General features: G+C 31.5%; 1 protein-coding gene across 6 annotated transcripts in view; it reads left to right on the top strand.

Annotated features, from left to right (window-relative positions):
• LOC134690941 (regulating synaptic membrane exocytosis protein 1-like) overlaps positions 1-23,113 on the top strand; it is a 55,156-nt gene that overhangs the window by 23,094 nt on the left and 8,949 nt on the right. For 4 of the 6 annotated variants that reach the window (XM_063551112.1, XM_063551116.1, XM_063551114.1 and 1 more), the window contains 14 exons: positions 814-959; positions 4,202-4,313; positions 5,032-5,139; positions 5,734-5,857; positions 6,544-6,587; positions 8,194-8,306; positions 8,587-8,717; positions 9,766-9,931; positions 10,363-10,470; positions 11,561-11,684; positions 14,674-14,875; positions 16,434-16,549; positions 20,475-20,741; positions 21,099-21,225. In XM_063551112.1, the coding sequence (XP_063407182.1) occupies positions 814-959; positions 4,202-4,313; positions 5,032-5,139; positions 5,734-5,857; positions 6,544-6,587; positions 8,194-8,306; positions 8,587-8,717; positions 9,766-9,931; positions 10,363-10,470; positions 11,561-11,684; positions 14,674-14,875; positions 16,434-16,549; positions 20,475-20,741; positions 21,099-21,225 (1,888 nt within the window). The remainder of the gene's footprint in view (positions 1-813; positions 960-4,201; positions 4,314-5,031; positions 5,140-5,733; positions 5,858-6,543; positions 6,588-8,193; positions 8,307-8,586; positions 8,718-9,765; positions 9,932-10,362; positions 10,471-11,560; positions 11,685-14,673; positions 14,876-16,433; positions 16,550-20,474; positions 20,742-21,098; positions 21,226-23,113) is intronic. The other 2 variants (XM_063551111.1, XM_063551115.1) reach the window with 2 other exon arrangements.

Below are 23,113 nucleotides of genomic sequence, written 5' to 3'. Positions count from 1 at the left end.
CAAATATTATGCATTATGTACTGAGATTACGTAGTTATTATCATAAAAAGAGGATTCATGTTTTTTTATTTTTTGTTTTTACTATTTGTACTCCAACCATTATCAGAAAACTGTCAATTTTGTGATGTTTGACTAGATTCAAGAAGATTCAAATTATATTGATGATTACCATTCTGGTTCCATATTTTTCAATTGAGTCTTAATGAGATTTTTATTGGGTGCCGTGACCTTTAAAGACTTTCTTCAAAAGATTTTTTGAAAAATTGTTGTTTGCTTTATAAGAATTTACTCTTATAAAAGCAGAATTACCGGTACTCTTTATTTATAATACTTTCCCCTTATCATCATATGGTTATTTTGCTTTTCTTTACAAAATCTATTATGAGCTTAATTTTTAAGCCTTTTTTGGTCCAATCATCAGTACACAATGCATAATGATGGTGATATATGATATGGCAATCTTTAATTGTTTTATTTTGCATCAGACTCAAATTGAAGATTCTTATCCAATATGTTTAAATTTGTTAATTTAAGAAATTATTTTTTAACGAAACTTATATGCATCCAGTTTTCCTTTCCATTTTGAATATTACTTATGACTGCTACATTTGATCACAACTTGGCAACACATGTCATTATACATGTTATAGCTTGGTTCCAAATTTACTATTAAAAGAAAGAAAAAAAATAGACAAAAGTATGGAAAATAGTAATTTTTTCGCAGTATATAAGAATCTACAATTAAAGTTGATGATGTCACACCTGTTATTTTTCTTTTTCTTTATTTTGATTATTTTAAGTTTTCGTTTCCAGGATTTAAGCCAAAGCATGTGTACATATCTTCAATGTATTCATCAAGTCTTTACAAAGCTGATTTCTCCAGCGAGCCTTTAAAGGATTCGGGTATAGACACGGGACACTCAAGTAGTTCACAAACTCTTAATGAAGACAGTTCAAAGGTACATAGATATCGTATCTTTGTCTTTACAAAAAAGTATACCAGGAAATTTCAAAACAATATGGAAAAAAAAAATTCTAATCATTTTAATTTTTATTAGAATTTTCACTTTGACCTTGCCCCTTTTGTTTGTATGGTGACTCAGATGTGTGCAGACACCAAATTGTTAGTTGTTAAAAGATTATTTTTTTTTATGAAAATGAAAAAAAGAATATCAACACATATTTGGATGTACATATAATATATAGTATATATATAAAAAAAATATATTTAAATTCAAGTTTGTAGCAAATATTGAAGAAAAAGTTTAAAGTTATTACAATAACAAGTCACAAAATTTCCTTGTATACAAATTTAAATCTTTTTAATGTCTTTATCATGTTTTAGCTTATCACCTTTTTATGTAATAGAATGCAATTCAATCACGCAGTAAACTATTTTGTAAGTGAGAGAATGCAGTGCAAGCACATAGTTCACATTATTTTGTACATGTTGTACATGAAAAAAATGGCAGTTCAAACACAACGTGAATTACTTCCCTTTGATTCTACCTTATTATGTGCTGTCTCCCTTTACACTTGAAAATTACAAATGCATTGTCTTGAATGTCGCCCCTACAAGAAATCAGCTTTGTACCTGAGATGATTGGTAAATGTTGTAAATTTATTATTATTTTAATGAAACCTTTATGACTTTGTACAGTTTTCTGATGCTTTATATGTTATATTTGATTAACTTTTTAAAACTTTCCCAATAGAGATTTACTTTCAGGGAAGTAGGCTATATATCACCTGAAAAATCCTAGCCCTTATAACTGTCATTTTTTTATGATTTTCTTTTACAATTAATAAGGCAATTAATTCTTTCATGGTTCTTCAATAAGCAGTTTGCTTCTGGAAGAGTTATTGCCCCTTCTGGAAGATTTATTGTCCCTGTTGAACCAGTCTGAAATGTCAAAACAGCAGAATCAGTAGCTTAAATTCAGAAAACTGTTATTTGTTTATAACACATAAACATAATAACATGTGTGGTTTATGTAAATGTAAATGATAATTATTCAAATAGATAGATTTCTCTTGTCATGTTTAACTTTAATTTTCTATTGTAATGATTGTTGTATTTGTAGATGTTGTAAAATTTGTATTTAATAATTAACTTTTTAGTGTTTTAAATGTGAAATATATTTGAATGTATTACTTAACTTACTTTGAGAAAAAAGATTATCATAATATGATTGAGGTGCGTTGCATAGATGGTGACCATGTGCCAATGAATATAAATGCATCATTTTTGAGTTGAAAAACAAAACTGTATGCAATATCTGTATTACTGTTTATAAATTGACTACAATACCGACCCAAATTCATTTTTAATTTTGTATTTGCATGAATATTCTAAATTTAATGAAAGTCTTAGACATGTACATGTAAATGTGTGCTTGTATAAGATTGATTTCAATTGGACTCAGCTCAGCTTATAAAAAGAGAGTAATATTGAAATTTTAAGATGCATGGTTTCATTATACTCCTCTAAATTGCCATTGAAATTTTGATTTGGAACACAATATTATTTAAAACTTATTTAGCGATTTATATGAAAATTAAAAAAGAAATCAACTAGAAATTATGTGTATGAAAATATATATGTAGTTGAAAAAGAGTAAATATTTCAAAAAGTACTTTTCAATGTATATATATCTAAGTCATCATTTTATCGAAAAGAGAAAATATTATTAGTTACATAGTGTGTTATGATACACATCTTCTTATTTCTGTGTTCAAGTGTTCAATTTTAAGAACCTTCTTCAATTAGTCTGCACTAAACAACAAATATTTATTATCAACAATCCTAGATATCAACAATATTAAACAGAACTTTAATAGTGCCCAAGTCGGTAATCCGCAATTTACCGTGTATTGAAATAAGCCCCGCCTCCCTACTAGCCTAATATTGAATATATACGAGGTCGCTTTTGACCAATCATATTGAATTTCCTAGAAATGTATAGGAGGTAAGATAATATTTTATATGATCGAAACTTAAGTGTAGATTTTTTTTTATGCATAGGTATAATATGTATTATATTGACATTATTAGGTAAAGATTGCATGAAATGCAATCAAAACCTTATTTGACTGACTTGATATATATCTGAATGATAAATCTTCCAAGACTTATTACTACCTTTTTGATACACAAAATATAGTGCATTGATCATTACATTCTATTCATCCTATCCATCCTATCCATGAACTTTATCGATGTTATATGTTCAGATATTTAAGGCACAAAATGATGTTACTCTTGTAAAGAAAATAACATAACTTTTGCAAGGTGCAGGAATCTTATATCTGCTCTAAAATGATAAATGATGTCACTGCTAGAGTCATCTATTTAAAAATTGGAATTATCTTCCTTTGACTAGAATTGCTGTTAAATTAACTACAACCAATGTAATATTTAATTTTACTTCCCACTGATAAATTGAAACAATCTTTACTGTTCAGTTCTTACAAGCATTTTGATTCTACCACTGTGATGTAATATGCCTCCGCTTTAGATTTTAAATTTATCTGGGGGCCTCTGTGGCCGAGTGCTGTTAGTAGTTACTTAACTGAAATCACGAACCAGTCAACACTGAGGTTGTTAGTTTGAACCTCGCTCGTGCTGGTGCACTCGATGCCATTCTTAATTGACTAGGATTATCAGTTTTCTTATCGAAGGTCATGGTTTTCTCCAGCACTCCAGCTTCCTCCGCCAATAAAAACTGGATGCCATGAAATAACCTTAATGCAGTGCTTAAAAGTGGCGTTAAAATACCAAAAAAAAAAAAAAATAAGTTTATCTGTCAAGAGTGTAGAAGTATCATAGCACACATGATTTGGTGTTAGAAGTCTCTATTTCATTTAAGATAATATGCAGTCAAACTTAAATTTCATTTTCACTGATTTGTAAATAGATGTGATCTTTTATGTGATGTCATCAGGCATGGTCCACTTCTTACATGAGGTCATAATGGAAAATTCAGATTTATACAAGAGAATGTGATGTCCTATAGTTTTATTTTGACCATAAATAAAGTACATGTATACACGAAAATTAAGGTTGCATTTACAGTATTGCATGTTCAAATTTTAAAGCATCATAGATTGATATTAGCCTAACAATCACTTTGTTTTTTTGTTAAATTCTCGAATAAAAATTGTTGTTTGCTAACTTCAATATGCGATCTGATGTTTGTAGCACCCTGTGACATGGCAAAAGTCGGCAGATAATCGTAGATGGATAGGTCACATGATATTGAAGAAGACAGTCTTGGAGGGTGGCAGTCAAGATGATTCTGGGGCCATACTGGGTATGTTAGATAATGCAGGCAGGTTATTATGAGTTTTATTTATACGCGAGGGAAAAGTTCCTCTACAAAAAAAGTAAAATCACAAAAGTACTGAACTTTGAGGAAAATTCAAAGCGAAAGGTTTCTAATGTAATGGAAACATCAAAAGCTCAAACACATCAAATGTTGGACAACAACTGCAAATAGCACTATCTAATAAAGAAAAAAAGAATATTTGATCATTGCTTTAAAATTCATCCATGACCTTAAAATTTATAAAAGATATGTAATTTTATTAGCTTCCAACCCTTAAGAGGTTAAATAAACATGACATACAATTTTATATTGGTGCAAAAAGAAATTTACTTTATTCAAAAAATTAAAACACAAAACAACAGGCATACAAATAACTGTTAGAGCAACACATTGTTTGTTAAAGATCCATTATTTAAAAAGCTGTCATCCAGATATCAAAATTAGGTTGCATGCTGTAAAAATATTACCCATAATGCATTAGGTTCTCAGATGAAACATTGCAGAACATTTTGTTACACATTCAAATATATATGGTTTGTGAGGTTATATATTACATGATATATTAATATACATGTACTTTTTTTTGACAAATTTGTTCAATATAAGTTGAAAATTGCAAACGTTCCTTTGAATATAAAATTAGTGTTTTATCTAGTTCTTCAGAGGTTTTACACCTTGAATGCCATTATAGGTTTACTTACAGGTTTAAAGATTGTTGGTGGCAGACGGACAGATGCTGGTCAGTTTGGTGCTTTCATTACAAAGGTCAAGAAAGGCAGCATAGCAGATACTGTAGGGCATTTACGACCAGGTATGTGTTCTTTCGATTACCTTAACTTCTCAGGAAATCTTCACCATCCACTTTGGGATAACCTCATTTAGAGTAGTAAAATATTTAAAGTTGATCCACCACCACATCTATATACACTATGTTAAACACATATTATCGGCAAATCATTGGAGTACGGAAATATCAATGTTTGGTAATATCAATGCATCATTGATTGTCAACAGACCAAATGACAATAATATGGGTTTTCACAATGAACCAGAAAGAAAAATGATCTTAATCATTATTTTTTTATATGAATCATTGCATGTACAGTTTCTAAGGACCAACTTGTTTTTAACCTGCTTTTGCCCGCCTCACAAGACTTTGATTCTAACTGTACACAGTCTGATTGTGTGATAATGCACCAGAAGAGCTTGGCACAGTATAAAAAGAAGAGAAATATTTAGATCCAAGCAACAAATATGGGAAGTAAAAATTGATATTATACATCTTCCTGGAAAATAACCTTTAAGTATTAATATTGAATTTTCAAAAGAATATATGAAAAGATGCTTGGCCTCATTTTAATTCAAATTTTTATTCAAATTTAAACAAATATTCTTATTTTTTTAGGTGATGAAGTGGTTGAATGGAATGGTAGATGTCTACAGAGAGCTACTTTTGAGGAAGTCCATGACATTATCTTAGAATCTAAACAAGAACCACAAGTAGAACTTATTGTGCATAGAAGTGTCAGGTACATCTATATTAAAATATACAGAATGAATAAAATATTTTGTTTATATAGATTAGACTGTTGGTTTTCCCGTTTGAATGGTTTTACACTTGTAATTTTCAGGCCCTTTATAGCTTGTTGTTCGGTGTGAGCCAAGGCTCTGTGTTGAAGGCTGTACTTTAACCTATAATGGTTTACTTTTTAAATTGTTATTTTGATGGAGAGTTGTCTCATTGGCACTCACACCACATCTTCCTATATCTATAGAATATCTTTATTCATGCCTACATTAGTCTTAATTTGAATGAAGTGTTGACACTGAAGCATGTCTTGCTTTTTTTAAAAATTTGATAGTAAAATGCAAATGTTGAATAAAAAAAGCAATATTAAGACATGTTAACTATGCAAAACATTTAAAGTAAATAAACCATAATTGAAGGCGCAAGTCAAAATAATCTCCATGAAAATAAGAAAGGTCAATGCTGATATAACTGCATACGTTTGATTAAATTGTGATTTAAAAAGTGAAATACTCCAAGGAAAATTCAAATCGGAAATTCCCTTAATTTCATTGTTTCTGCAAAAGTAAGATAGAACTGACCAATGGAAGTTTGTTTGGTACACAATTTCCAGCTACTATAGAACTACAGAATACACAGAAATTGAGTAACTGATTTTACAAAATTGTTGTTTCTTTTTACTTTCAGTAATGGTGAGGTACCACCAGGGGTCCACGTTGACCACATAAAAGGTAGGTCTTTATTTACAAGTAATCTGTAGTTTGTTTAGTTTTTGTTTAAGCATATTTATTTACAGTGGATTGTGGAACAAGTTTTGCAACTAACAGTAATCCCTTTCCACTTTGTGGGTGGGAGTGCTGCCTTGTAGCGGCATTAGCCTGCTCTTTTTTGAAATCTACAAGGGTGTCTTTAAAGTGCAAGATATATGGCTCTCTCTTAACATGGGTCAGCCATTTATCGTCCCCTTCCGATGGACTATCATCGTTTCCTCAAGACCATACTCGCAAATGGTGTTAAGGGAGAGCCGAAAATTCAGTCCCTGAAATTTTCATCCCACATGGTAATCGAACCAGTTTGTTTGAGTAGGCTATAACAATGACATAACCAGCTCTATAAAGACTTTTAAAATTTATGGCTTCCAAAGTTAAAGCAACTAGTTTAGGTGGTATAGTTTTGGTAATTGCACTTAAACTACTAAATATTTATGGCTTCCAAAGTTATAGCAACTAGTTTAGGTGGTATAGTTTTGGTAATTGCACTTTCTGGAAGACGTAAATAGATAGAAATTATACAAACAAATACATTCATGATGAAAAATGTAATTAACTTTGAAAAATATTTCTCTTGGTGCATTTGTTATGTTTAAAAATGTCATATTTTCTTTTTTTAAGGAAACTGGTAAGAACTTGCTTGAATATATACATTTCATTAAACTACTAAAATATTAATGGTTTTGAATTCTAGCTTGTAATTACTAACAGAACTCATAACTCTGAAAACTAACTACTGGTATTAAGCTTATTATATCATAAAATCTACTAAACATAATATGATGTGCATAAAATTTAAAAACCATGAAAACTAACATATAGGCATATTATATCTGCAAAAAACTGATTTTATATTTGATTATAAAACAATTTATATTATTTTACCCAGCTGAATATGATGTGCATAACATTTGAAAACTCTGAAAATTGGCATAGCAAGCCTATAATTAAAACTTACCAAATATGTCTATACTAATATAAAGATAATTTTACCTAGCTAGCTATGAATCCATAACATTTCAAAATACAAGATTATGCACTGTCTCATGAAACCATTTCAAAGTTGCTTCTTTCTTAATATGCCCCACCTACGATAGTAGAGGGGCATTATGTTTTCTGGTCTGCGCATTTGTTTATTCATCCTTCATCTGTTCGTTCGTTAGTCTGTCTGTCCCACTTCAGAATTTTGGTTAAGGTAATTTTTGGTGAAATTAAAGTCCAATTAACTTAAAACTTATACTTATTCCCTATGATAAGATCTACCTAATTTTAATGCCAAATTAGATATTTTACCCCAATTTCACGGTCCACTGAACATAGAAAATGATAGTGCGAGTGGGGCATCCATGTTCTATGGACACATTCTTGTTTCAGGTTAAGATTAAGGTACTGTTCTGCCTTGACAAACAAATTATATAACAAACTGATAAAATTTTCTAAGTTTAATTGAAAAAAATGAAATTTGAGTGAAATAATCCTCTATATGAACAGAAATAGATCTTTTCATAAAGTTTCAGTGAATTAAAACAAGGAACCATGCTGTAATTGGTCAAAATGTATGTTTTAGGTTACAAAGAAGATTCAAATGACAGAAATAGACCAAATCTTAGAGTGATGTCCCCTGCTTCATCAACAAGTCAGAGAAGTCATCAGTCTCCAATGTCACTTGGAAAATTACAGGTATAATTGTATCTATAAATTGGTTTCTTTATCTCAAAGAAAAATTGAAGTTAATAGTTGTAGAAAATCAACTTTTATTTTCTATTCTTTCTAGCTTGAAGACACCAGTTAACACCAATCATTTCATTGGTTCACTAATAGATTCTTGTTTCCAAGTAAGATTACGGTAGCCTTATATTTAATCAAAATTTAAAAACTATGCCAAGCCACTTTTATCCTAACTTTTGTGTCCTTCAATTTAAAAATCTGAAATTAAACATCTTGCCTACGTTTATTTTAGCTGAAAATGTGGTACCAGCATAAAAGTTTTGAGCTGATAGTGACAATCATTTGTGCTGCTGGTCTTCCCTTTACGGAGCAAGGCAAAGTCCGTAATCCATACTGCAAATTGTATCTTCTGCCAGATAGAAGGTAAGTTACAAGGCAAAGTCAGTAATCTATACTGCAAATTATATCTACTGCCAGACAGAAGCTGAGTCGCCCTGTAATTATGAAGGAAATTTTAAAGAAAAGTCTAGAAATTTAATGAACTTTGACTCTTGAATAAAATTGAGAATGGAAATTGGGAATGTGTCAAAAGAGTCAACAACCTGACCAAAAAGCTACGAATAGGTCTTTAACACAGCAAGAAAATCTTTCACCTGTAGTCGGGCTTGAGCTGGCCCCTTTACAAAATTTGGTACTAGTTCAGTGAAAATTGACGTAATAAACATTTGCTCCTCAACATAAAACCAACAGGTTAACTGTCTAAACAAAACATCACCCATCAAATGTAAATAAAGATGCTTGCAATATTTTTGAAATGTGACAGGACAAGTTTGGTATTTGCAGGCAAAAAATTTCTAAATTTACAGTAATTTACAAATATATGTTTATTTTTCTTATTTTTGCCTAAAATGTGGCTGCTGAACTTAAAACCAATAAATGATGAGGTTTTTGTATAACTCTCAGTTTTAATTCAGTTCATATAATAGATAATTAAAAATTTAGGTTAACACCTTTTATGGTAGGATATCGCCTATAAACCAGGATATTTAGCAGGTCTGCTTTCATAACCATGAAAAATATTTGTAAATTCACATGCTCAATTAACAGATTTTTGTTATAAATTTAATGGTTATGTAGTGAAACCAGTCTAGAAATTTATATAGGATCGGGTGAGACCAATGTGAGCACCACAGGCTCTTTAGAGCCTGTAGCTGACTTTTATGATTATGTTGGTATCTTTGCTATGTAAATATCTTATCCTTCAATAGTCCAAGGGAGGCAACCACCAGTGAAAGCTTTAGCATTGAAGTTATGTAGGCAGGCATACATTTCTTTATTCATATGTTGTTTTTCCTCGTTTTTATTTTCAACAAAATGTTAAGTTATTGTTGTTGCTAAATTGTTTGTCACCTCAATAAAAGTTATGATATGATTTGATTTACTTATTAATTTAATCTTTATTTATTTACAGTGAGAAAAGCAAAAGAAGAACAAAAACCATAGCAAGTACTAACGACCCGACCTGGAATCAAACATTTATGTATTATCCAATAAAAGAATCCGACTTCCGAGACCACATCCTGGAAGTTACTGTATGGGATTATAACAAACATGGTGCTAGTCAATTTATGGGGGAGGTAAGGAGAATGTCATAACGTTAAAAAATATTAGCTTTTCAATTTATGCTGGAGGTAAGGAGAATGTCATAATGACAAACAATAAAGTGCGTTTTAATTTATGGGGAGGTAAAGAGAACAGCAGAATTTTAACAGATTTGGTGCAATTCAATTTTTTGGAAAATAAGAAAAATAGCGGTATTACCGACTGAACAATAGACAGGAATGTGAGATAAATTATTGCAATATCAGGATATAGTACTTACAAAAGATGCTTTCTAAATTTAAATTGCTGCATTAAAATTGTTTGAAAACTGCCCTGTTGCAATTTTTTTGTTACGAAAATATAACAAACATTTGTGAATGTACATGTGTATTGAGCATTAATGTTTGTTTACATAATGTTTGATAAAAAGATAGGTATTTTCAAATTTTAATAATTTATTTTTCAGGTGCTTATAGATTTGAATACAGCCAATATGATTGATGACCCTTATTGGTACCATCTTAGTCACCATGACAACTCCAGTATACCACTCCCACAGTCATCTCCCAGAACAGTAAGTCTTTACTACTGTCAAAATTGTTACACAATGATGACTGCTGTACCCATATTTTGACTATTTTATTTTTTGTGTCTGTTTAGTTAACGCATCATTGTAAATATAACGGAATTTGATGAGACTGTCATCAAAGTGAGAGGGTTAGCACTTTAAAACCAGGTTTAATCCACAATTATCAACCATTATCTACATTTGAAAATGCCTGTACCAAGTCAGGAATATGATAATTCTTGTCCATTCGTTATTTGATTTTGCCATATGTTTATGGACTTTCCGAAGTTGATTTTCCTCGAAGTTCAGTATTTTTGTGATTTTATTTTTTATATGATATTCAAATAAATTTTTGACAGGAATCCCAATGGAGTTCTCATTGGTATCCCTGTACAATTTTTACTGGTATATATCCCAATGAAGTTTTCACTGATATTCAAATGGAATTTTTAATGATATCCCTATGGCATTTCTACTGGTATCTTACAGTAAAACTATGAAAATCTAAATCAAATTTCCTGGTGGAAATACAGTGTTCTTTCAATTAGACACTGATGGGATTCAAGGAATTCCCTAATTGTATATATTAAAAAGGGATGAAGATGGATTGTGCCAAAGTATTAGGTTTTCAACTTTAAACTGTCAAATTTAGAAAATGGATACAAGGGGGATCGTCTTTTGGGATAAATAGTGAAATTATATGAGAAGATAGGTGAAAATAATATGCGAATAGATTTATTTGTACCATTATATCAGATTTTCAAATTTTGATACAGCTGATATGATTTAATCTATTTTTACATGATTTGCAAAACCTATACATAATCAGGTGAGCGGCACAGGCTCTTGAGAGCCTCTCTAAGTTCTCGTTGTCATAAGGCTGAACGGTTGCCTGTTATTGCTTACATCCACTTCCTTTGAATTTGAATTTTGATGGATAATTGTCTTTACTGGCTATCAGACTACATCTCCTTATATTTATACATGTTATTTTCAACAAATACAATATCATTTGGAAAAAAGGATTAATTAAGAACTCGAGAGGTGAGCATTACTTATTGCAGAATTATCTTTAACAATGTTTTAATATTTGTAGAAATCGAGTCAAGATCCTTATGATCTACGTCATCGTCACTTATCTCCCCCTACCAGTTCCCGTGGCCTGAGTGACAGCGATGTGTCAGAGTTCGACATTGATGACAGCATTGGCGTTATTCCAGGTTAGTAGGCTTTCCTTTAACAGTAAGTTAAAATAAAAATAAAAACTTTGCAGATGTTTTAATATAGTATTTTCTTAATTGACCCACTATCCCAAAAAAATATGTAAATATGCAGACATAAAAAGAATGATGCATTGAATTTAAAATTTTAAAATGATAAGATTTCCTCTTTAAATTTTGTCTACTTTATAGAATATTGGAACTTATTTTCAAGGGGAGATAACTTTTACTCTTATATTTCAATTCTGGGTTGAGTAAAGTAGATATTACTACAAATTCAAAAGTTTTGTGAAATAACAAGAGTATCAATTTTCTTTTCTGAATCAATTCACCAAAATAATGATCCATAGAAACATGATGGATTCCCATTGAAGGTGTTTGTCTAATTTACCAAAGAAGATATGTATTTCTCCTATAGAATCTAAACAAAGATTTCATTCACATTTAAAAATAGCAATAAGCAAGGGAACCTTATTTTTTTTTAAAAGAATATTGAATATATGATTATTCAAATTATGTTGCAGGAACATTTATGAAAATGTTTTGTATTCATTCCTTTTAGAGTATAAAGCTATTTTAAGAAATCTTTTAATATACTGCTTAGAATATATCAAAGTTTTAGATCCAATTTTAAGACATGAAAATATGTATCAGCTTTTATATATTGAAACTTTTATCAAGATTTGATGGAAGATCTTTGTTGTTAGGTGCAAATTATTTATTACGAGGTGATGAGGAAAGTTCAATAGGCACGACAAGTCCGACACCATGTAGTGAAGATTTCTCGGATGCAAGTGAGCTCAGAGGCCTTGGAAGGGAGCAAATTTCTCCCTATGAAAAAAAGTCCCCAGGTAGAAAATGGCAAAAATCAATGTTATATTTCATTAGTTAGAGCTTGGCTTGATGGACTTTGTTACCATGGTAACTATTTCACCATGGTTACTGTCACTGGCTTAGAATGTTTTTGTTTTTTTTAATTTGCAGACACAAGTTATCCCCCCTTCCTAAGCTTCATATTGTGGTGTCGGTCTTTTTTCAGTTCTTTTTTCTATTTGATATATATGTCAATACTTTTCAAATAATTAAAACTATCATTATGACACATCAATTTACTTTTCATTGTCTTATTGAAAATATCAACCAAATGATTTTTCTATTGTTACAGCTAATTTCCAAATGCATGTAAAGCAAGACTTTGGTTAGCTTGCTTGCTTTGTTTGTATATTGTACTATTGTTATTGGGATAAAGTGAATTCAAATTCATATATTATATACACAGGTTAAAATATGCCTATATATATTGTTTGAAAATGTCAATGTTAATACCATAGCTAGAAATGACATTATACAAACAGAGCAAGCAAGCCTACCAAAGTTTTACTCTACAAGCATTAGGAAGTTAACTGTAAACCTTATGCATGTTTAACTTTTCTTTTGAATAACCTGAATCATACTATTGATTATTAGTATTCATGGGATACCAACTTTCATGTATTTCTTTCATGGATTGAGGTGAGCTACAAATTTAAATGCTCAACCAATTGAATTCTCTTTGTGCTTAAATGGAAACTTCTGCAAAAATGAAATTGAACATTAAAAAAAATAAAATTTTTCATCAATTAACCGAAATTGGTATCCATGAAAAAAAAGGAATCCACAGGAAATGTATTGTTAACAAATTAATTTTCTTACAAGTTAGCCATGTAAAATAAGGTGATGTCATCGATAAGATTGCCAATGAAACAACAAAATTCAGGCAATACAATGTGTTTATTGATTATTGCTATGCCCCACTAAGAGGCATCATGTTTTTCAGTATGTGAATCTGTTTGTTTTTTCGATTCTTATGTTTGTTGGTTTGTCTGTTCATCAGATTGTTTGTTCCACTTCAGGTTAAAGTTTTTGGTCAAGGTATTTTTAAAAAAAATTGCTGTCTAATCAACTTATAACTTAATACACATGTTGCCTATGATATGAATTTTCTTTTAATGCAAAATTAAGAGTTTTGACCCAAAATTCCCAGTCTACTGAACATACAAAATATGTGTGCTAGTTGGGCATTTTTATTCATGTACTATGGACACACTCTTTTTAGTCTCAATCTTTCCACAGAAAGGTAAAAGAAATCTAGGTGAATCTTTATTTTAAAAAATATTTTATAAAATATTTTAAAAAATATTTATAATTTCATAACAGCTTTTACAGATTTTTATGCCCCACCTACGATAGTAGAGGGGTATTATGTTTTCTGGTCTGTGCCTCTCCTCTGTTCGTCCGTCTGTGCGTCCGTGCGTCCGTTCGCTTCAGGTTATAGTTTTTGGTCAAGGTAGTTTTTAAAGAAGTTGAAGTCCAATCAACATGAAACTTAGTACACATGTTCCCCATGATATGATCTTTCTAATTTTAATGCCAAATTATAGTTTTGACCCTAATTTCATGGTCCACCGAACATAGAAAATGATAGTGCGAAGTTCAGGTTAAAGTTTTTGGTCAAGGTAGTTTGTGTTGAAGTTAAAGTTACATCAACTTGAACCTTGTTACACATGTTCCCTATGATATGATCTTTCTAATTATAATTCCAAATTATAATTTTGACCTTAATTTCACGGTCCACTGAACATAGAAAATGAAAGTGCGAGTGGGGCATCCGTGTACTATGGACACATTCTTGTTTAAAAATGATCCACAACAGCTGAAATTTGAATTGTCGAAAAGAAGCCTTAAAGGATCAACAGACCATTAAATGTTTTAGAAAGTAACACCCACATAAATATTTTACAGTTTGTAGCATACATATCAAAACAGTTCCTGAATGTATAGAATAGGAGTACAGACTTTATATTATATTAGCATGCATTATATCAAAGGTGTTTGTTTTTAGCAAGACTTTTATCGAAATAACAATAATAAATATCAACTACATTATCTTTATAAAGTGTCATTGTTCTAGCAATGAATCTGAAATATTTTCTTGTTTGATATTTTATAGGTCAAGAAGATTTAAATGAAAGAAGCAGAGGATCGCGTAGAGGAGAAAGAGGAGAAACTCTCAACATTCCTGGTGATAAAAGTTCACGCAGGTCAAGGTCACCAGTTCCTGTAGAACCAGAACGCTCACGTCATAGGTCAAGGTCTCCTTCAGCTTTTCACCATGTGCCTGAAAATGTATCTCGCTCACTGTCTCCTGCTAGGTAAGTTAGCCGATGGTCATGTGATTTACTGTAAATCAGCTGATGGTCATGTGATTTACTGTAAGTCAGCTGATGGTCATGTGATTTACTGTAAGTCAGCTGATGGTCATGTGATTAACTGTAAGTCAACTGATGGGCATGTGATTAACTGTAAGTCAGCTGATGGTCATGTGATTAACTGTAAGTCAACTGATGGTCATGTGATTTACTGTAAGTCAGCTGATGGTCATGTGATTAACTGTAAGTCAACTGATGGTCATGTGATTTACTGTAAGTCAGTTGATGGTCATGTGTAATATTGTGAAAGGATGTTGTATTAATTGCCAATGAGACAACAATCTATCAGAGACCAAAGAACAATATAGGTGTTAGCAATACAATACAGCTTATTATGTTGTACTGTTATACCACTGTTCCAGGTTAGGGGGAGGGTTGGGATCCCGCTAACATATTTAACCCGCCACATTATTTATATATGTGCCTGTCCCAAGTCAGGAGCCTGTAATTCAGTGGTTGTCATTTGTTAATGTGTTACATATTTGTTTTTCGTTCATTTGTTTTATTTACATAAATAAGGCAGTGAGTTTTCTCGTTTGAATTGTTTTACATTGTCTTATTGGGGCCTTTTATAGCTGACTATATGCTGTATGGGCTTTTGCTCATTGTTGAAGGCCGTACGGTGACCTATAATTGTTAATGTTTGTGTCATTTTGGTCTTTTGTGGATAGTTGTCTCATTGGCAATCATACCACATCTTCTTTTTTAAATTTCAATGAGAAAAATTCAAACTATGTAAACTGTTATAACCCATTAAATGCCCAAATGATTTTTTAAAATATCAACAGTTTGATAAACTGTGGATTCATTATTATTTGTTGGATACTAATTTTCGAGGAAGTTCGTGGGTACAGGTAAACCACGAAATTTAATGTTCAATGAATGACAAATGTTCTATAGTCTTGTATGCAGACTTCTGCAAAACAACGAAATTGAATATCCACAAACATACAAGTTTTCAATTATCCAAGGAAATTTGTAACCACAAAAATAAATGAATCCACAGTCTTCTAAAACAATAATCAAAGAAAAGCAAATATGGCAGAAACAAAAATAAACAAAAACCAACAAAGTACTGTTTCTTCAAGCTTATTTTGTATTTTTACGTTTTAGCAAAAGTATGCTGATAAAAATGTTTTAAACACTTATGTATTATTAGTTTTTAAGCAGAGAAGGGGAGGCAACTCAATTATATTTAAAACAAACAAATTTATGACTATTTTATGACATTGTGATTGTAAATATGATGATCTTGTGAAAAGAGATTATGAGAATTTGATTCTGCTTTCTGTAGAATTTATATTTGGTAATTTATTGGACATAACCATTATCTTGTATTCTGTAAAATATTTTTTTTGTGATGTGATATTTTCAAGCTTTTATTCAATTGCAAGATCAGCATAAAAAATAAACCCCTTAAAAAAATGTCCCATATCACACTTTGTGCTTATGTTAATTTCACTTACACCTGAATATAAGCTTTACTTTCATCTTTTTATAGAACATCAAGTTCACCAGTTCGGCTTGTTGGAACCTCACCTTCCAGTACACCATCACCTAAGAAACGTCAACTACCATCAATACCATTAGAGGCACAGCTCAGAAGTCGGGATAAAGGTAGGTCTTATTATAGTTTGTATATTCTGTGGTGGTTTTAGAGGGGGATAAAGGCAGGTATTATTATAGCTTGTAGGTTTCTGTGGTGGTTTTAGAGGGGGATAAAGATCGGTCTTATTATAGTTTGTAGGTTTCTGTGGTGGTTTTAGAGGGGGATAAAGATCGGTCTTATTACAGTTTGTAGGTTTCTGTGGTGGTTTTAGAGGGGGATAAAGATCGGTCTTATTATAGTTTCTGTGGTGGTTTTAGAGGGGGATAAAGATCGGTCTTATTATAGTTTGTAGGTTTCTGTGGTGGTTTTAGAGGGGGATAAAGATCGGTCTTATTATAGTTTCTGTGGTGGTTTTAGAGGGGGATAAAGATTGGTCTTATTATAGTTTGTAGGTTTCTGTGGTGGTTTTAGAGGGGGATAAAGGCAGGTATTATTATAGTTTGTAGGTTTCTGTGGTGGTTTTAGAGGGGGATAAAGATCGGTCTTATTACAGTTTGTAGGTTTCTGTGGTGGTTTTAGAGGGGGATAAAGGCAGGTATTATTATAGCTTGTAGGTTTCTGTGGTGGTTTTAGAGGGGGATAAAGATTGGTCTTATTATAGTTTGTAGGTTTCTTTGGTGGTTTTAGAGGGGGATAAAGGTTGGTCTTATTATAGCTTGTAGGTTTCTGTGGTGGTTTTAGAGGGGGATAAAGATTGGTCTTATTATAGTTTGTAGGTTTCTTTGGTGGTTTTAGAGGGGGATAAAGATTGGTCTTATTATAGTTTGTAGGTTTCTTTGGTGGTTTTAGAGGGGGATAAAGACAGGTCTTATTATAGTTTGTAGGTTTCTTTGGTGGTTTTAGAGGGGGATAAAGGCAGGTATTATTATAGTTTGTAGGTTTCTGTGGTGGTTTTAGAGGGGGATAAAGGCAGGTATTATTATAGTTTGTAGGTTTCTGTGGTGGTTTTAGAGGGGGATAAAGGTTGGTCTTATTACAGTTTGTAGGTTTCTTTGGTGGTTTTAGAGGGGGATAAAGGCAGGTATTATTATAGTTTGTAGGTTTCTGTGGTGGTTTTAGAGGGGGATAAAGATTGGTCTTATTATAGCTTGTAGGTTTCTGTGGTGGTTTAAGAGTGGGGATAAAGGCAGGTATTATTATAGTTTGTAGGTTTCTGTGGTGGTTTTAGAGGGGGATAAAGATTGGTCTTATTATAGCTTGTAGGTTTCTGTGGTGGTTTTAGAGGGGGATAAAGGCAGGTATTATTATAGCTTGTAGGTTTCTGTGGTGGTTTTAGAGGGGGATAAAGGCAGGTATTATTATAGCTTGTAGGTTTCTGTGGTGGTTTTAGAGGGGGATAAAGATCGGTCTTATTATAGTTTGTATATTCTGTGGTGGTTTTACAGGGGGATAAAGATTGGTCTTATTATAGTTTGTAGGTTTCTGTGGTGGTTTTAGAGGGGGATAAAGGTAGGTCTTATTATAGTTTGTAGGTTTCTGTGGTGGTTTTAGAGGGGGATAAAGATCGGTCTTATTATAGTTTGTATATTCTGTGGTGGTTTTAGAGGGGGATAAAGATCGGTCTTATTATAGTTTGTAGGTTTCTGTGGTGGTTTTAGAGGGGGATAAAGGTAGGTCTTATTATAGTTTGTAGGTTCATGTGGTGGTTTTAGAGGGGTTAAGGTGGTTTTTGACCTGTTTATACTTTTGTATTGCATGACATTGTGTAGTGACTTTTTTTCTTGACAAATTTACTTTATCTTTTGAATTAGATGAAATAGGGTATTTGAAAAATGGGAAATGGGAACCACACTTTTCTAGGACATGGATAAAATTTTGCTTATACATGTAATATCAGAATTACATGCAGCAACTGTTGTAATAAAAGGCTAGTGTTGTCAGTATTGTCAGAAATTCAGAATTTTAATCAGTGAGGAAGAATCAATTACACTAGCCTTTTGGAATTTTAAATTTACTGCTTATTTTCATAAATGGGAAAAAAATTAAAAAAATTGTGTTCTTGAACTTTTTTGTTATATATTTAAAAATGTGTGTGCATGCTTAAAAGTTTTAGGAATTTATCAAAATTTCTGGACATCAAGATGTTTTGTTCTTGAAAAGTCATTTTCAGAACTTTTGATTTTAATATTTTTGCAAAATTTCAAATTTCAAACATGATCATGATGATGATGGATTGAATAAACATATTCACAGCTGGAAAAAAATCTGAAGAATTTAAGATTATGACATCTTCAAGTTTTAATGAAAATTAATTAACAAAGTGACTTGTCTATATATTTTAAAGCTTATGTGCAAAGTGAAGGTAGGAAATGGTTGCATCATTTTTAATATGATTTTTCACAGACTTCTTACCAGAAGTACTCACTATTGAGCAATTTCTGTTTTTCTATAAAGGTTCCAGAGGTTGCAAATTATGTTTAGGGTGTTTTTCATTTTGCAGAACCTGCACTGGAAATTTTCTTATGGATTTATTGTTAAAAGCATGTCAATGATTATTTCAATGCATATTTTATAAGTTTATTACACATGCATATTTGACATGATGGTTCCACACACACACATATAGTTCATTTTTAACAAAAGCCGAATTTCTGTGGCAAAATGTTAGGACAAGGTTTGAAACATAACACTGAATAAGGGAGGGGTGTTCTTTTGCTCTTATGCTCTTAATTGAGACCACTATTTCTGCAAAGTAGTAAAATATTCAAGTAAATTGCTGGAACTAAAGTTTTCATATGGAATTTTTAAAAATGTTTACACAATTTTAAGTGCTGACTTTTAAACATTATACTGAGAAAGTCCACATACATTTAAATGTACTGTAAATTACAAAGAAAATTGTTAATTTATTGAGAGACCTCAGTGGTCAAGTGGTCTAAGAAGTTACTACTGTAATCACTAGCATGTCAACACTGAGGTTGTAAGTTCTAACCCAGCTCATGCAGATGCACTTTACTCTAATCCTTACTGACTAGAGGATTGTCAGTTTTCCTATCATGTGGTCTTCTCCTGGGACTCTGGCTTCTGCCACGAATAAAAACTGGCCACCACAAAATAGCCATAGCTGTTTTTAAAAGTGGCCTTAAAACACACAAAATCAAAATCGAATTTATTATTGCAATCAATAAACAAAGGACAAAAAAGCAAACTTTATTGTAAAAATTGAAATTTCATGAAATTTTGCATAAACATAATGAAATAAAAATTAATTTAAATGATTTTAGTTGCCAGTTTTTATTTTTACAAAATAATAGAAAAATCACAAAATACAACCATAGCTAAAACTTTTGAAGGAACAAATTGAGGAAGCAAGTATTAGAAGAATAAACAGCAAATCCAACACAAGGTCGAATTAGCCTGACTTGATTCAAGTTGGTTATAACAGTTTTATGTGTACACAAAACATCTTGTTTGCTTATCTAGTCTATTTGTTGTAATTTTAAAAACAGCTTGAAGTCCAGTAACTTGCAGATTGACCAGTAACTTGACCAATGATATCAAAGACAGCTAATAATATGAAAACCATGGTCAAAACATTGCTTGCTACTTATAATAATTGGAAACAAGCTTAGGTAACCACAGCTTTTGGATGAATGCTGGCACTCAAGTAAACAAAAACTATCTAGGTAGATTTGTATCCTATATCAACATTTTTTGACATCGAGGCATTTGAGATCTTTTTAAAACTGGAGTAAATTAGTACATGTACCAAACAACAATAGGGTAGAAAAATAAAGAAAAAAATTATTCCATTTAAAACTTTTGCAAAAAAAGAAAAAAAATTGTTTCAGGGGAAAAAATAATCATTTTATTCATTTTTCATACAGCATATACAAATTTAAACAAAAATGTTGGTATTTTATACTTATTTGGTGTTTTAAAATTGTTTGTTTCATGGTTTTTGCTATGAACATACTCTTAATTCTCTTATAGATTTTTGGCTTAATTTTCCAGTGACACAGGACCTTGAAAAAAGAGCGCAGCAAATTCGCATGAGAATCAAACCATCACCTGGGTCCGATTCAGAATCTCGTAGGGGGCGCATTTCAGATTCTGAGGGTTACCGACCAGGACGTAACTCCAGCAGTCGAGATAGAACAAGGGGTTCATCCTATGACCGAGGAGATTTTTCCTATGAAAGGGAAAGAGGAAGAGAGTTTGCCAGAGTTCATCCTGGAGGACACAGATCTAAACGAAAAGGTACAGAAACAAATTTATTTTTGTTTAAAAAATATTTCAAATAAAATGTTCTGCTCTAAATATTTGTATTAGTCTCTCCATGAATTAAAACAATATGTGGGGTAGTTTTATTATGAATGCAAGGATACATGTATGTGGAGTAAGAGGCAATGAAACAGCAATTCAATTAGATTGTTGAACAATGATAATAAATTTTATGTTGATTATTACAATTTCTGGAAATTCTGCCTACATATATGGTAGTATAATTAAAAATGATATTCTGAAACCTATTATGAAACAATTTTCTAATTCGTAAAATCATAGAAAATTTCTGATTTTACATTATGTCAAATGTTTTGTGTTTTTCTCTTTCAGAATTCAGTCCTGAAATTGATGATATCGGCAGTGATGCATCTGAGACCAGTGATATGTCTGAAGTTTCAAAAGTCAGTATTAACAGTTACATGTCTACACAGTCAGAAAGACCACAAAGAAAATTCAGGTACATTATAAATTTCTTTTTGTGGACTTCTATCTTTTTAAACACATAACTAAAACTTGTTAGTATTGTTTTGTTTTGAGGCCACAATTAAAAATATTTTGGTTTGCCCAAACCCTACCCAAAGGTTGAAACAGTGGGTAGGTAGGTAGGCATTTTCTTTTTTTTTTCAAAAAGAGAAACTGAAGTATCAGGTGTTTATTAGTCTTCATGCCTATCTGATTAAAAAAAAACTTCTTCAAATCAGGACAATAAAAGTATTTGTGTAGGCAGCTTTTGTCTGGGTAGGTAGCGTTTGGGTATAAAACAAACCTATTCTTTTTTATGGCCTGAATAAATATAAAAAAAGATGATGTGGTATGATTGCCAATGAGACAATTCTTCACAAGAGACCAAATGACACAGAAATAAACAACTATAAAACTACAGCTTGCAGGTTAAAAAGCCTAGTTTTATATTGCTTTAATCTAAATATAACTGAAGAATAAGTCTTTTTTCTTCTTCAGCTCAGCGTTTGGCAAAAATAATGCTTGGTGTCAAAATGAAGTACAAGGTCACCAGAAACCTTTGTCAAAAATTATACATTTCATTATATTTTTTTATCTTTTTTGTCTGTCTGTTAGTCCTGCTGTCTCTTCTAGTCCATTATCAGGTTAAGGAAGTTTTATTCTATGAAGTTGTGATTGTATCAACTTGAAACTGAGTACACATGATCATTATGGTGTCAATCTTAACATATACTGTGAAAGTACTTTTATTCGTGGGGTACCAATTTTCGTGGTTTTCGTGGATGACTTTATCCACGAATTTAAGTGTCCAACGAAATAAAACAACCATTGTCCAAATCAAGACATGGAAAGATCCCCATCGGTATATCTGACTACTGATATGATCTAGAGAATACATTGAATAACGCAAAATCTGAGAATACTTTAATAGCAGTCACAGAAATACAACTGCATGCAGGATTATACCCATATAATCGTTAATTACCTAACTTTTGATCTTTTAATTCTCGTAAAATATATTTTTGATCGATAAAAGACAGATTTCCGGTATTGATATGCTTGTATGATAAAGTGTTCATTTTATATCCTCATAGTTATCTCACATATGGGAAATAATAATTTCATGCTGGGCTTGATTTTGATAAGAATTATTTGACAATTCAAGATACCTTCATAGCATTTGTTTATGTTACTGTTTTCTTTAGGTGACATGTTTATGGCCTAATTAACACCTTTGAGGGACTTTAATCTGTTGATCACTTTATCATGGGTTAATTAGTGTTATCACTACGGTTAGAACGGGTCAATGTTTACTTTGCAATTTCCTTTAATCCAGACTATTTGTAACCTTCGTTTCTACAGGCTAAAGTTTTTTTTTTTTAGGAAACAAAAATCCACGAATTTAAAAACCCACGAACATGTCAATATTTCTCAAACCACGAAAATTGATACCCACGAATTAAAGTACTTTCACAGTATGCCAAGTCAGGCACAAGGATTGTCTTTAGAACTTCTTACTTTTAATGCCCCATTTATTATGCCCATAAACTGGCATAAATGCTATTATGTTTTCTGGTCTGTACATTCATTCATCTGTCTGTCTGTTCGTCCATTCTTTCGTTCACTCGTCTGTTAGTCCCGCTTCAGGTTAAAGTTTTTGGTCAAGTTAGTTTTTGTTGAAGTTGAAGTGCTATCAACTTGAAACTTAGTTTACATGTTTCTTATGATATGATCTAATTTTAATGCCAAATTAGAGTTTTACCCCATTTTCACAGTCCAATGAACATAGAAAATGATAATTGGGGATGGGCATCTGTGTGCTTGGGACACATTCTTGTTTGTCATTGAATTTATTTATATATGCTGAAGGATATAAGAAGTTC

This window comes from Mytilus trossulus, chromosome 11 (genome assembly GCF_036588685.1).
Source record: "Mytilus trossulus isolate FHL-02 chromosome 11, PNRI_Mtr1.1.1.hap1, whole genome shotgun sequence".
Lineage (NCBI taxonomy): Eukaryota > Metazoa > Mollusca > Bivalvia > Mytilida > Mytilidae > Mytilus > Mytilus trossulus.
Note: the sequence above shows the minus strand (reverse complement) of the source record. Positions and strands in the feature narration are given on the sequence as shown.